This window comes from Rhinoraja longicauda, chromosome 2 (genome assembly GCF_053455715.1).
Source record: "Rhinoraja longicauda isolate Sanriku21f chromosome 2, sRhiLon1.1, whole genome shotgun sequence".
NCBI classification, from domain to species: Eukaryota; Metazoa; Chordata; class Chondrichthyes; order Rajiformes; family Arhynchobatidae; genus Rhinoraja; species Rhinoraja longicauda.
In genome coordinates this window covers 59093715-59109641 of record NC_135954.1, presented here as the reverse complement: position 1 = coordinate 59109641, position 15927 = coordinate 59093715, and the positions used below count along the sequence as shown (strand labels likewise).

General features: G+C 41.0%; 2 protein-coding genes across 2 annotated transcripts in view; both read left to right on the top strand.

The window, feature by feature from the left end:
- pign (phosphatidylinositol glycan anchor biosynthesis, class N) overlaps positions 1–9817 on the top strand; it is a 161029-nt gene extending 151212 nt beyond the window's left edge. The window contains exon 29 of the mRNA XM_078419560.1: positions 9681–9817. Coding sequence (XP_078275686.1) covers positions 9681–9684 — 4 coding nt within the window. The 3' untranslated portion in view covers positions 9685–9817. The remainder of the gene's footprint in view (positions 1–9680) is intronic.
- A 66-nt stretch (positions 9818–9883) lies between these two features.
- Positions 9884–12809, top strand: rnf152 (ring finger protein 152). The gene has a single exon (XM_078419574.1). It carries the CDS (start codon positions 9884–9886, stop codon positions 10499–10501), a length of 618 nt encoding a protein of 205 aa, XP_078275700.1. The 3' UTR covers positions 10502–12809.
- The last annotated feature ends 3118 nt before the right edge of the window (positions 12810–15927 follow it).

Genomic DNA, 15927 nt, shown 5'->3' with positions numbered 1-15927 from the left:
CGGCCTATTTCTACTCCCTAGCGTTTGAGGCTCATTGAGGAGACGCAGTGAACTGTTTGCGTGCTACTGTATGTTTCATTTTTTTCCCTTAGTACCTAATCAGATGTACAGCACTTTGGTCAACGTGGGTTGTTTTTAAATGTGCTATACAAATAAAATTGATTTGACTTGACTTGACTTCACCTGCATGCGCGGGGCCGGCTGTCAAGCGGGGAAGGCGGGGCCGGTCGGTGGGCGCATTGCGTTCTGGTAGTTGTAGTATCCGTGGAGCGGTGAGGAGCGGCGAGCGGCCGCGGTTGGACTACAATTCCCAGCGGTCCGGCGTGTCCCGCACAGGCTCTCCTGCTCCTCCCCAACTGCCAGCCCGCCTGCCCGCTCGCGCGCGACATGTACCCACCCGAGCGCAGAGCAGGAGACTGCCAGAGATCAGGAGTACGGTGTGCTGGCCGCTGCCAGGAGAGACGCTCCCCAGCCATGGAAGATAGTGCGAGGAAATAAGCAAGTAGGCTGCGGAAAGGGAGAGACTGCAGCGCTGAAAAATAATATACTTTTTTATTAAATCATTCCCTTTTGCAGCAAGGCAGCTTGCAAGTGTAGTCTCAGAGATTGCTGAAGGTATTGCTGTTTTTATGTTGTGCTATTTCCCTTTGCACGATTGCAGCTACATCGGGATGAGCTGTCTGTTGTTTCCCTCATGTTTCGCTCCTTGAAAGCGAATGCTGTATGTTTATGCAACATTAGCTGATCAGTTTGAGGGTTGGCATGGACATTTTGGCATTACGTTCCATGCAAAGTGGATCTTAAACTATTCGCATAAAAATGCCAACTTTTAATTACAAATGCAGGGCGCCGTGTACGTTTCGCAGGAGTTGTGTGCTGTGATGTGCTGTGATGTGCTGGTTGAGAAGGTAACGAATTCCTCTTCAGCCCTCAGGGTGATAGTGACGACAAAAGAATTGTTCCGAGTGAATATTACAGTACAAAAGCAGAATGGGCCGAAGGACCATCTTCCGCGTTTAATTAAGATTGCTTGGATGAAATAATGCAGTGAATTAAAAACAAATTAAAAAAATTGGGCCAGCGGTGGCGGCTAATGGATCTATGTAAGGCTGCATGGTGCATTTTATATCAGAGACCAATGCAGTCAGAGCCAGAAAATATTTTTTTATTTATTCCGTGAAATAACATTTGGTGCAGAATGTGGAAGGTCATGGTCTATCGAGGGAAATTACGGATAACAAACGCTGCCGATGGGGTTATAGTTTATCTGAACTTATAGAAAAATATAACTCTGGTCAAACATAATGGTAAAATAATTATATGTGTGTTTAATTAAGTTTTATCGCTCAGATTTGATCAACTGCAAAGGGCAATGAGCTTATTTTCGAGTCTACATCAATGAAAGTGATTTGCTGCAGCCAAATGTTCAAACAGCCCTATTTTCTACACTAATCGCATTACTTTTGGTGCGTTTCCCTTTTTTGGGGGTAATATTCATGTTTAATTGGTATCTGTACGATGCAAGGCATGGCCCGTTGTGTTAGAATTTTAGAATGAGAATAGTAGAGAGTGATGGAAACGCGTGTATTTTTATTGTTCATGAATTAGCCTTGCAAATATTCCTTTGTTTGACAGGAATTATTTTCTTATCGCTTTCATACTCGGCAAAAAAGGTTCATATCAGTGTAAATACGTCCCGGACCGTCACTATTACTGGAGCTTTTTGTACCAGTGGCTCTTCCACAGTGGCTTCCGTAGTGAGAGACCTTTGCACCAGATCAAACCATTTATTTCACACACGCACACATATTTGTATTTTATTCGTTCTGTTCCTTATTTTGATTAAGATAAGGAACAGATGGGGTAGAGAGGAATAAATCGGGTCGATGCACAGAGTCTTTTGCCTAGTGCAGGCGAACCGAGGACATGGGTTTAAGGTGAAGGGGGAAAGATTTAATGGGAATCTGAGGGGTAACTTTTTCACATAAAGGTTGGTGGGTGTATGGAACAAACTGCCAGAGGACGTAGTTGAGGCTGGGACTATCTCAACATTTAACAAACAGTTAGACAGGTACATGGATTGGACAGGTTTGGAGGGATATGGACCAAACGCAGGCAGGTGGGACTAGAGTTTAGTTGGGACATGTTGGCTGGTGTGGGCAAGTTGGGCCGAAGGGCCTGTTTGCACACTGTATCACTCTATGACTATAAATTATGTTTCTGAATGCTTGAAACCTTGTTTATATGGTACATTTGAGGGGTTTTCGGAACACACCGATAGCCAATAAAATGTTTTTAGAATTTGGCCATCATTATAGAAAACATAACAAATAATTTATACAGAGCAAGCTCTTATCAAATGTAGTTTAGTAATAACCCATACTGTCTATTTTCAGTATGTTAATTGGGAACACAGCATTTCCTGGACATCAGGAATAACTTTTGCTCCTCCCTCTTTCCCCCAGAAGGAGAATTTCAATATCTACCTGAGAGGGCAGATGAGCCTTGGTTTGAAACTCAATGGCAGTCCTTCCCAGAACACCATTCTTTGTTGTTGATTGTTTGACTGCACCTAAAAATAACCTGCTGTAAGGTGGAATGTGTGACTTTATAATTGCTGTTTATTTTGTTTGGGGACTCTTAGTCAGCAGGAGCCTGGTCTGCTTCCCAATTCCACTTGCTCTCTGGCTATAATCTGGCCTAAGTAATAAACACAAAGAACTCCACTATCTCTTGGGGTATGGATATTCTCATGATATTGGTAAACGGTGCACTTTCTGAGGGAAACCATTTAATTATAAACTGAATTTGCACCTGTTTCTCAACTGTAGGACTCAAATAGGAACATAATGCTTAATGGGTCAACTGTTTCTTAAATGAGAAAGGATTTATACAATTGTTTCTTAGAGCATCTTACGGGTTGGTAATATAAATTGTGATGCATGTATATTAATCACTATCGTGATTTAACAGTAAAAAGGTTAATGATCAGTACTGGAAGTTACTCAAGTCGTATGAGCATATAAATCTGAGCCAGACATTCATGGATTCAAGGAGACACAATAAACTGCAGATGTTGGAATCTTGAGTAAAACACAAAGTGCTGGCGTTATTTAGTGGGTCAGGCAGCATCTGTGAAGGAAATGGATAGGTGATATTACGGGATATAACTAAAAAGGCAATACAGGGAGAAAAGATGAGGTACGAGGGTAAACTAGCCAATAATATAAAGGAGGATAGCAAAAGTTTTTTTAGGTACGTGAAGAGGAAAAAAATAGTCAAGGCAAATGTGGGTCCCTTGAAGACAGAAGCAGGGGAATTTATTATGGGGAACAAAGAAATGGCAGATGAGTTAAACCGTTAGTTTGGATCTGTCTTCACTGAGGAAGATACACACAATCTCCCAAATGTTCTAGGGGCCGGAGAACCTAGGGTGATGGAGGAACTAAAGGAAATCCACATTAGGCAGGAAGTGGTTTTGGGTAGACTGATGGGACTGAAGGCTGATAAATCCCCAGGGCCTGATGGTCTGCATCCCAGAGTACTTAAGGAGGTGGCTCTAGAAATAGTGGAAGCATTGGAGATCATTTTTCAATGTTCTATAGATTCAGGATCAGTTCCTGTGGATTGGAGGATAGCAAATGTTATCCCACTTTTTAAGAAAGGAGGGAGAGAGAAAACGGGTAATTATAGACCAGTTAGTCTGACATCAGTGGTGTGGAAGATGCTGGAGTCAATTATAAAAGACGAAATTGCTGAGCATTTGGATAGCAGTAACGGGATCATTCCGAGTCAGCATGGATTTACGAAGGGGAAATCATGCTTGACAAATCTACTGGTATTTTTTGAGGATGTAACTAGGAAAATTGACAAGGGAGAGTCAGTGGATGTGGTGTACCTCGACTTTCAGAAAGCCTTCGACAAGGTCCCACATAGGAGATTAGTGGACAAAATTAGGGCACATGGTATTGGGGGTAGGGTACTGACATGGATAGAAAATTGGTTGACAGACAGAAAGCAAAGAGTGGGGATAAATGGGTCCCTTTCGGAATGGCAGGCAGTGACCAGTGGGGTACCGCAAGGTTCGGTGCTGGGACCCCAGCTATTTACGATATACATTAATGACTTAGACGAAGGGATTAAAAGTACCATTAGCAAATTTGCAGATGATACTAAGTTGGGGGGTAGTGTGAATTGTGAGGAAGATGCAATAAGGCTGCAAGGTGACTTGGACAGGTTGTGTGAGTGGGCGGATACATGGCAGATGCAGTTTAATGTAGATAAGTGTGAGGTTATTCACTTTGGAAGTAAGAATAGAAAGGCAGATTATTATCTGAATGGTGTCAAGTTAGGAGGAGGGGGAGTTCAACGAGATCTGGGTGTCCTAGTGCATCAGTCAATGAAAGGAAGCATGCAGGTACAGCAGGCAGTGAAGAAAGCCAATGGAATGTTGGCCTTCGTAACAAGAGGAGTTGAGTATAGGAGCAAAGAGGTCCTTCTACAGTTGTACCGGGCCCTGGTGAGACCGCACCTGGAGTACTGTGTGCAGTTTTGGTCTCCAAATTTGAGGAAGGATATTCTTGCTATGGAGGGCGTGCAGCGTAGGTTCACTAGGTTAATTCCCGGAATGGCGGGACTGTCGTATGTTGAAAGGCTGGAGCGATTGGGCTTGTATACACTGGAATTTAGAAGGATGAGGGGGGATCTTATTGAAACATATAAGATAATTAGGGGATTGGACACATTAGAGGCAGATAACATGTTCCCAATGTTGGGGGAGTCCAGAACAAGGGGCCACAGTTTAAGAATAAGGGGTAGGCCATTTAGAACGGAGATGAGGAAGAACTTTTTCAGTCAGAGGGTGGTGAAGTTGTGGAATTCTCTGCCTCAGAAGGCAGTGGAGGGCAGTTCGTTGGATGCTTTCAAGAGAGAGCTGGATAGAGCTCTTAAGGATAGCGGAGTGAGGGGATATGGGGAGAAGGCAGGAACGGGGTACTGATTGAGAGTGATCAGCCATGATCGCATTGAATGGCGGTGCTGGCTCGAAGGGCTGAATGGCCTACTCCTGCACCTATTGTCTATTGTCTATTGTCTGAAGAATGTCCCAACCTGAAATGTTGTCTATCCATTCTCTCCACATATGCTGCCTGACCTGCTGAATAACTCTAGCATTATGAGATTTAGTCATGGTGACAAGACCCACCCCAGTTACATTAAACAGGCTGATGCATCAGCACACCATGGAGAGAGTGTCAGAGATGCTATCATTCATATGAGACGCTAACTTAAAGCCCTTCACTTTTAGACAAGTTTAAAAGGCATAATTTGAAATGGAACATAGCTGTTATTATTGTTTTAATCAGTCAGAATCATTTACTTTAATTATTGTCATTTATTTCAGTGTAGTATGTGAAAATTTGCTGGGTTTAATCTGACTGCTATTAATGCATAGTTTATTCCAATGACAATATTTCAACCAAAAGCACTAATGTATTGGGATCGTGAAATTATGTGAAAACCAATATAAAATTATTCCTATGGTTGGTGCATCAATAACCTTTGTTGATACAATCTCTGTTGTGAAAAGCCAAACAAGCTGCACGTTAGAGGATCTGGAAATGTTTGGCGCTCTGTGCCTGGAAATTAATTTGGGAGTAGACAGGGGGTGGCTCCAGCTGTGATTCTGTTTGTCTGCCACAACTGAACAACCCATAATCCAGCAATGACCTATGTAACATTTTTAAAATCTTTTAACTTCCCTCCAGAAAGAGGTAAACAATTTAGTGGAATGTTGAGTTTGAGTTGAATTTAGTTTATTGTCACATGTACCGAGGTACAGTAAAAGTTTCCAGTCAGCGGAAAGACAATACATAATTATAACTGAGCCATCCGCAGTGAACAGATACATTATAAAGGGAATAGCGTTTAGTACAAGATAAAGCCAGTAAAGTCCAATCAAAGATAGTCCGAGGGTCTCCAGCGAGGTACATAGTAGTTCAGGACTGTGGAGGAAGCTCTAGTTGTTGGTAGGATGGTTCAGTTGCCTGATAATAAGGTACGGTTATGATCATCAGGTAAATAATTTTCCAAGTTGTTATTCATGAAGGTATTTTTAATTATTTTTGCTTTAATGGAAAACATGGACATTTTATTCAGAGAGCAATTCTATTACGGGAAGATAGACACAAAAAGCTGGAGTAACTCAGCCGGTCAGGCAGCATCTCTGGAGAAAAGGAATAGGTGACGTTTTGGGTCGAGACCCTTCTTCAGACTGAGAGTCAGGGGACTCGACCCGAAACGTCACCTATTCCTTTTCTCCAGGGATGCTGTCTGATCCGCTGAGTTACTCCAGCTTTTTGTGTCTATCTTCGGTTTTAACCTGCATCTGCAGTTCATTTCCTACACAATTCTTTTATTCCCTGGTGGTGATTGATATAACTTCCTGTGTGTCTACAAGTATAAACATTGAGCTTTTTGTTTGCATTGTCACATGGGTTAATTGTTGTCCTTCATCTGCAATCCTCTGCTGCCAATATTTTAATCATGATTGACAAAGTGAACAAGCAGCCTGCCCCTAACTCTCTGGACTTTGAGTTCGTGGAAGTATGTTGACGGAACTTAGCTGACAGTCCATCTACAACCTGGAGCTCAATGCTCTCAAGACAGTGGAACTAATTGTAGACTTTCGAAGAGATCCCCCTCCCCTCCCCCCACTCACCATCAACAACAACATACTCACATTCGTGGAGTCATTTAAGTTCCTTGGAACCATCATCTCCAGGGACCTTAAATGGGGGGCCACCATCGACTCCACAGTCAAAAAGGCCCAACAGAGGATGTACTTCCTGCGGCAACTGAAGAAACACGATCTACCACAGGCAATGATGGTCCAATTCTATGCTGCTATCATCGAGTCCGTCCTCACCTTCTCCATCATGGTCTGGTTTGGCTCAGCCACCAACCACGACATCCGGAGGCTGCAACGGATCGTTCGCACAGCTGAGAAGGTTGTTGGCTGCAACCTTCCCCCCATTGACAAACTGTACACTGCAAGGGGCAGGAAGCGAGCGGGCAAGATCACCTCTGACCCCTCTCACCCTGGCCACAAACTCTTCGAAGCACTTCCCTCTGGAAGGCGATTCCGGACTGTCAAAGCAGCCATAGCCAGACATTATAACAGCTTTTTTCCCCACGAGTGATAGTTCTACTCAATAACCAAAGTCTGTTGTCTCTTTTTTGCTCTGGTTTATTTTCACCCACATGTTTAGACCGTAATGTTGTATCCTTATTGTTTTGATGTGGTTATGCTTTATTCTTAATTGTTAACTGTATGTTTGTGTTGTCATTTGTGAACGGAGCACCAAGGCACATTCCTTGTATATGCATACTTGGCCAATAAACTTATTCATTCATTTATTCATTCATTCTGTAGCAGCATTTTGCTATGTTGGGAAATACCAGGCATGAATAATCTGTTTCCCCAATTTAGAACTGTGAAAGAAAACTAACAGCATGGGTGCAAATTCACTTCCTCCCACCTTGCAGCACGATCAGTACACATGGCACGATTTCCTTTCTTCCTTTCTTGATTTTACTAATTTATTTAGTAATTTATATTCAAATAAATAAATGCATTTTTCCATGTTTAAGGAAGTAGTTGCAAATGATTGATTTGTCTCAAATTTTGGGTTTGAATCCCACTGCAAGAAGATGTGCAAGTATTCCAGTTGACATTTTAGTTCAAATTGAGAGCTCCACAATCAAATAAGATATTAAATCAAGCCCCCATCTTTCCTTATGAACAGACTTCAGAGATCCCATAAAACTACTTTGAAGGGGAGCTGAGGAGTTACTCTTGGTGTTTACCCAATATTTACCCCCAAACAATATCTTTAATATTGCCATTTGTGACCACTTTCTGAGCGTACATTGGCTGCAGTCTTTTCTGCATTGCACCAGATGCTGCATTTCAAAAGTAGCTCGCTAGTTATGTTGTGTTTTGGGATGAAGTTTGGGAAGGTGTTAGATGAGTGCAATTTTTTATGCAAAAAGTAAACTTGTTTCCTCACGTTATGAAGGAATCATTTACAAATTGTTTGGTTGGATCATCTCCCACCCACAAACATTGGCAGCACATGATCCTTTTGTGAATTAAAAATAAACTTGTAAGTTCCTTTGAGGATTCCCCAAAAGGGTTTTTACAGTTTGATATGCACTTCAAGTGCAGTCACCTTTATGATATAACAAACACAGGAGCCAGTTTATTCAACAGATTCTCAGAAACACAACTGTGATAACTATTAGGTGATATGTGTTTGTGGTGTTGAGTAAAGACAGATCTGCAGATAATTAGAATTATCCCGGTGGTCGAGCACTTCAACTCCCCCTCCCATTCCCAGTCTGACCTTTCTGTCATGGGCCTCCTCCAGTGCCATAGTGAGGCCATAGTGAGGTAGGAAGGGACGAGTGGACCAGGGAGTTACGGAGGGAACGGTCTCTGCGGAACGCAGAAAGGGGAGGGGATGGGAAGATATGGCCAGTGGTGGTGTCCCGTTGTAGGTGATGGAAATGTTGGCAGATGATTTGTTGGATACGCTGGCTGGTGGGGTGGAAGGTGAGAACGAGGGGGATTCTGTCCACGTTACGAGTGGGGGGAGGGGGAGCAAGAGCGGAGCTGCGGGATGTAGAAGAGACTCTAGTGAGAGCCTCATCTATAATGGAAGAGGGGAAGCCCCGTTTCCTGAAGAATGAGGACATCTCTGATGCCCTAGTGTGAAACACCTCATCCCGGGCGCAGATGCGGCGTAGACGGAGGAATTGGGAGTAGGGGATAGACATTTTGCACCCAGTCCGCTGCTCTAGATGTCAACTTATTTACATCGGCGAAACCAAACACAGGCTCGATGATCGCTTCGCTCAACACCTGCGCTCGGTCTGCGTTAACCAATCTGATCTCCCGGTGGCTGAGCACTTCAACTCCCATTCCCAGTCTGACCTTTCTGTCATGGGCCTCCTCCAGTGCCATAGTGAGGCCCACCGGAAATTGGAGGAACAGCACCTCATATTTCGCCTGGGCAGCTTGCAGCCCAGTGGTATGAACATCGACTTCTCCAACTTTAGATAGTTCCTCTGTCTCTCCTCCCCTCCTCCTTCCCAGATCTCCCTCTATCTTCCTGTCTCCACCTATATCCTTCCTTTGTCCCGCCCCCCTGACATCAGTCTGAAGAAGGGTCTCGACCCGAAACGTCACCCATTCCTTCTCTCCTGAGATGCTGCCTGACCTGCTGAATTACTCCAGCATTTTGTGAATAAATACCTTCGATTTGTACCAGCATCTGCAGTTATTTTCTTATATTAAAATTATACATATCTCCAGTCTAAAAGGAGGCCAGTTGGCTTATCAAGGTCTTTGCATCCCAAGAAATGAGGTACATCTCACTTTTTACCCTTAGTACACGGGCTTGAAAATAAAGTTGCAGGTGTATCAGAGATACACCAGAGCATCAGCTTATAATTTAGTACTCGGGTCACTGAGGTGGGACCAAAAACTGACCTTTCTGAGCCAGACAGTATAAAATTAAATTAGCTGAGGGAATCACTGTACTTTATCACGTTCGCATAAATTATCAAATGTATATCATTTACTTTTTACTTGTATATTTCCCAATTTTGTTTTGTAGGTGATGAAAGTGGGCCACTTGCTACAAGTGACAGCACATCTCAAAATCTACTGTTCCCTGAAGGCAACACCAAACACTGGAAAACTTTAAAGTCAGTGACCGAGGGCTTCTGAAAGTGTCGAAAGTCACAATTGAGAGTAATTTCGCTGAGAGCCTATTTAAAAAAAAAAGAAAACAAGAAGTAGGCACCTGTCAGTTTAGAAATGGAGACCGTTTCTCAAGATTCCCAAATGGAATGCCAGATCTGCTTCAATTACTACAGCCCTCGTCGCCGCCCCAAGCTACTCGACTGCAAGCACACATGCTGTTCTGTCTGCCTTCAACAGATGAGAAGCAGTCACAAGGAACTGACATGCCCCTGGTGCCGAAGTGTCACCAAGCTCTCTCCCAGCTTGTCTGTATCCCAGCTGCCCGATGACCCAGAAATAATTGCTGTGATCAGCATCCCTAATGCCTCGGACCGCACCCCAGTTTTCATCAGGCTCCCAAGCAGTGGTTGCTACATGGTACCCCTGACTGTTACCAAGGAGAGTGCTCTGTTGCCAGGAGAAGGGAGTTGTCGACTGTTGCCGGGAAACCAACGGAAGACTGTGACTGCTGTTTTGATCCCTGGGGAGCAGCAGCATCAGCAACACCCGTTGCAAGGCGGACCGAGGGAAGATGAGGAAGAGGAGGAAAGCAGGGAAGTTGTGAAGACCTCCACCTGTTCAGGTGTTTGCACTGTACTCCTTGTGGCTTGTGTTCTCCTATTCCTCCTCGGCATTGTACTGCATAACATGTCTTGCATATCAAAGCGATTCACTGCCATCTCTTGTGGCTGAAATAACTGCTGATCTATAAAGGGCTTTCAGAATTTACTAGTTTGCAAGATACCTGGACTGTGGCTGTACTGAGGAATGCAGCGCGTTTAGTCTCTTGCGGCCTGAGCTTCAGAGCCATGCTGAGGAAGCTGAGCAAATGCATCAAACTAAAAGGAATGATTCATTTGGGAAGTGATGAATACCTAAGTTGTAATTTGATAGATCATATGAAAACTGTATTTCTGGTGAATTTTGAAGAGGTTTTACAAATTAGTCAGTACACACACAGAATTAATGGAAATTGATTTCCTTAATATCACATTGTATTTCTGAATTATTATTCACCTTAGTCTCCCTTTTAATGGGTAGTGCAATAATACTATTCATAGTGTAACATGAATCGGTCTCCTGTAAGTATTGGTAAGCATCATTTTATACACTGTAAACTAGGTTACCCTGTCAAAACCTGGGCTTTAATTGATTGTAGTCCATTGAGTTGCAGCAATCTTCTACAGAAGTAATGCTCATATTTTTCTCACCATTAGGACAGGTTTTAGACAACTGTGCAGGTGTTCGTAAATATAATTGTAACCATCCTATTTGGAGCTAAGTTGTATGAATTAAAAAAATATTTTTACATTTTTGGCAGGTTGTTGGAATTGAGTTTTTATTTTATGTTTAGATTTGTATATACATGCATCAAGGGTTTAAAGTCTAGTGCATACACATCTACAGTGATAAAAAGAACATAAAATTATTTAAGCCAGTCATTACTGAAGACGGTTTATCTTATTTGTGTGCAGGTGCTGACTAAAATGATTAGACTTATTTTGCATTGTGGAACTGTATTGATGAATTACTTTAGTTCCCAGTTGATGAGATGATGGTTCAGCTGTTTAGAAAGTGGTTTGATGTGTGTGATATGATATCATTTTACATGGAGACAGCTTACAAGCAAATAATTAACTTTGTGGTGAGTTGAATTTCCAATTTAGTTTGTCAAACACATGTGGCATAAGCTGATTTTGCTGCAGGGCTCTAAGATTACTGTTTAGGGTTTTATACCATTTGACTGGATTTATTAAATCACATGCCTTTTGAATGAGCAACATTTTACATTAAGAGAAAAAACAAACTAAGTCACAATTAAAGATGTGATTTGGTGTCCTGCTGTGTACAGTCCTAGTTGAGAGGAAATATTAAACTTAATGGGATTGTAATGTGCTGCGAGACTTTGAGAAGCAATATCATAATGGTGATGTTTGGTGATCCTGTTAATGTAGAGAAGGAAGAATAATCATTCATGACTTAAAATTATTTGTTTAAAATAAAGAGCAGTAATGGATGGAGCTTGGTTAAGTCATGATGGGATAATTGTCAGAGTAGGTTCAGATTTGTATATGAGGTATAATTGCCTATATGGTACTTTTTCTCTTTGGTACCAGAGATTGAAATCTCATTGTCCAACATTTTACACCGTCTCCCTTTCCAGTTTTGTAAATATTGGAATGAAATGTTGAATTTTTCTTAGAAAGTATTTTATTCAAATATCAAGTGGTGTCTGTACTTTATATTTGTTTATTTTTCTGGATATTTTGATGTAAAATTGTGATCATGGCCTCAAGGGAATGGAACTCTCACTGACTTGTACCAGTTAGGCTGACATGAATGGCAAAATATCTTCTCCCTCAGAAAATAGCACTGGGTAATACAAATGAAAAATACTGTGCCTGCTGGAAATCTGGAATAGTGACATACAATTCTGCTGGCCAGGCAGCATCTGTGGAAAAAGAGTTAAACATATCATGTCAATGCTCTTGTATCAGAAAAAAATAATAATTGATTCTCTTTTCATGTGTGCTATCTGACCTGAATGTTTTCATCGCTGATTAATAGACTGATAACATGTCTCTGCTAATATCCCATGATCACTGTTGCCTATACATGCTATTAAATAGTTCAGTTTTTCCATAGATTATTTATTTTACAAACATGTCTTTGTGCCTAAGTATATTGGGGTATATGAACTGCCAGTGTGTGCACATACCTGTGATGATCTGCAAAGGTAGAGGTTGGAAAGAATGGTAAAGCTGCTGTTTATAGTTGCTGACTGTTGTCTTTGTGCTTACTCTTTTGTAGAATAAAATATTGCATGAGGCTGCAATAGCACTTTTCTTCTCACTATTTTTATGATGCAGTGTTCTGAACCTGCCTGTTTATATGTTGTTTATATGTGTTCATTTTAGTTTAATGATGATTGTAAGGAGTTCATTCATATAGTTTGAAATGGACCACCGTACTGTGATTCTGGTTGTATTGACAACATTATTCAGCAGTTTATAATAAACTTTATAAATCTTATCCAACTAACTTATTAAAAGAGCATACTCTTAAGTGCCATTACAGGAAACTAATAATTACTACTATGATTTCATACTTTGGCAGATGTGCAAAAAAAAGTTGTGATTATTTCTTACTTTTTATTGCCAGGGCCTCAGATGGCATTCTCTGGTGATCTTGAGGGAAGTTCCCATAAAGGTTGAGTGATAGGAGGTTCCCTTCTGCTGACGCCTGTCAGATTCAGACAGCAGTTCAATGTGATCACTAGCATCTAATCCCGGAGCTGCTTAATCACATTAAAGAATGTCATCAAACCAGGAGGATGGTGCTCGATTTCAATTACCTTTCCTATATGTTTTATAGAGTGTTAAAGACTGAAAAATATACAAACTTGCAAGTCTTCAAGCTGAAATATCATAACATTAAAACAACTTTAAAGGAGTTAATTTATTTCAACTATTTATCAGGGAATTACATTTCACATAAAATATATATATTAGGGCTAAAAGGGTTTCTATGCAACAATTACAGTTAGACTCAATCTTTAATACCTGGTTAGAATTCATTTGACATGTTGGGTACCCTCTCCCTCCACCAAAGCCACATCTGCAAGATGTGTTGTGTTACCCATCTATGCTGCTTCTAACAGGACCTCTCAAATCTGTGACCTCCATGATTAATAAAGAGGGTGTCAGGAGGATCATGGACATTAGCATCTGTAAATGATTCACTGCATTGCACATCATCCTGACGTGGAACTATCTTACCATCATTATTGTTGAGCCTAACTCCTGGAATTCTGCACCAAATCCATCACAGTGGGAGTACCTTAATCAGAAGGTTGTACCTTAATCAAGCAGCTCACCGCTGCTACCTTAACAGTACTTGTGGATGAGCCACAAATGCTGGTCAATGTTATCCACATTTGTAAATGAAAACCATACAACAAAGATAATATTATCAGGGTATTTTGTGGTAATGCTTCAAATTAGAAAGTAAAATGCTGCACAGGACACAGGAGCAGATGAGAGAAAAATATGTCTTTATTTAATTATTACATTTATTCAGTGTCTTTCATGCCTCGATCATAATGCCCCGAAGAGGGCTAAAACCAATAAACTACTTTATTAATAATTATTAATTAGTAAGAAGGTAATTTCTATGACTTGGGATTCACTGACAGCAGTCAAATCTCAACCTGAAGCGTCACCTCTCCATGTTGGTCAGAGATGCTGCCTGACAGGTAGGGTCAGGCCGCATTCCTCGAGAAAAAAATAATGGGTGATGTTTCAGGTGAGGACCCTTCTTCAGACTCCAGCACTTAGTGTATTTTTCTGCAGTGAAATTCCACATCATTTTGCTGGTGTAAGAATGACAAATGTAAGTGATTTTTTCATTAGAAAATTCAGGCTAATGTATTGCAATAAATCTTTCATCAGGTGTTTGACCAAGGAGGATTTCTGAGGTACAAAATCTAGACTAGTGGACTTTTTTTTATCAGCATAATAAAATAATAATTTAACATGCAATACAAAGTCACTCAGGCTATCTAGAGAGGGAAATTGAGTTTGCAATTAAATGATTACCTCCAGTTAGGAAATGGGGAATGCAACTGAATGCACTGGAAAGTTGGTTTTAACCTACTTTTGAGAATTGAATCTTTATATGAACCACTCTGAACATTTTTCCATTAAACTACCTATTCTGGTTGGAATTTTTTAGTGGTAGGAGAAAATTGGAAAATTTAGCTAGAACCTTTCTGCATTTAATTGCGAGCACTAATGAATATTCCACTTTGACTATTTCTTAGCTAGCTGAATTGAAAATAAGGATGGAAAAATTGTTATGGTTTATCTTTTTCTCCAATGAGAAGCAGAAAGCAGGCAGCCAATTCTAAAGTGAAACGAGTTTTTTGTCTTTTAAATTAAAACAAATCGATGGCCCTGTCATCTTTGTTATTCATCAAATGGTTTAAATACAAAATATTCGCACACTAGACTAATGCCCATCTTTGCTTTTCAAACACCCTTGGGTTCCCCTCAAGATGTAATGAGGTGGTCAAATGCATCTGTTCCATTGACTACATTTCTATTCTCATCCACCTCCTTCCCACCTAGATCAAAGCCAGGGTTCCCCTTGTGTACTGGCAGTTTCTATACCTTCTCAAAGTCCAACTTCGATAGCCATTACAGCTCGGGGATGGAATGGAGGTATAGCTTACGCACACACCGCACTCTGAGACAACAAAAACAAATCTTCCAAACGCTGTTTCTTGATTAATTGGTCTTTATTAAAATAGCACAAATCAAAAGAGTAATTCATAACTTTTCATTCTTATCAATTGTTTCTTCTTCAAACAATACAGTACAAAATCTTGTAGTCGTTACCGTGTGGTCCTTGTGAGTGTAGCTGGCAGTCGCGAGTGTGGCAGTCGTGAGTGGCAGAAGTGAGTGTTGTAAAACACTATTCTCTCCATCCTCCGAGATTAAACTGACCCACAATCTCTGTTGCTACGCTAGCCTCCTCCAATGTAGACACTCCCCATTACGTATCAAATCACACCCACAAGCATGCAAAATAGACAGAAATTCGAAATATTAAACATAGCCATAATACAATGACAGTAACTAAATTAAGCATAAATGGCTCCTACACACCAGCCCCTAATTGTTTTGCGTATATGATGACGCAATTACCAATAGATACCAAAAGGAGCTATAAAAGCTTAATATTTATCAAAAACAAAAGTAATATGCATTATATGTTGGTATTCAAACTTCTTTAGCGATTCTTCAATCTTTTTCACCTTCTAGAAGCAGACATATCTTGGTTATTGGTCATACCAAGATGTTGTCCTTAGTCTGAAGTCCTACAGTACGCACAAAACCTTTAACGTCTGGCACGATCTCCAGTATCCTGCTCATCAACCAAGAACCTCGTGGTGCAGTAGAATCAACCACCAAGACGATTTCACCTGGAATAAAATTTCTTCTCACTATCAACCATCGTTGACGTTCTTGAATTATAGGTAAATATTCTTGTGTCCACCGTTTCCAAAAAAGGTCTGCCATATATTGTACCTGTCTCCATCTGTGTCTAACATACAA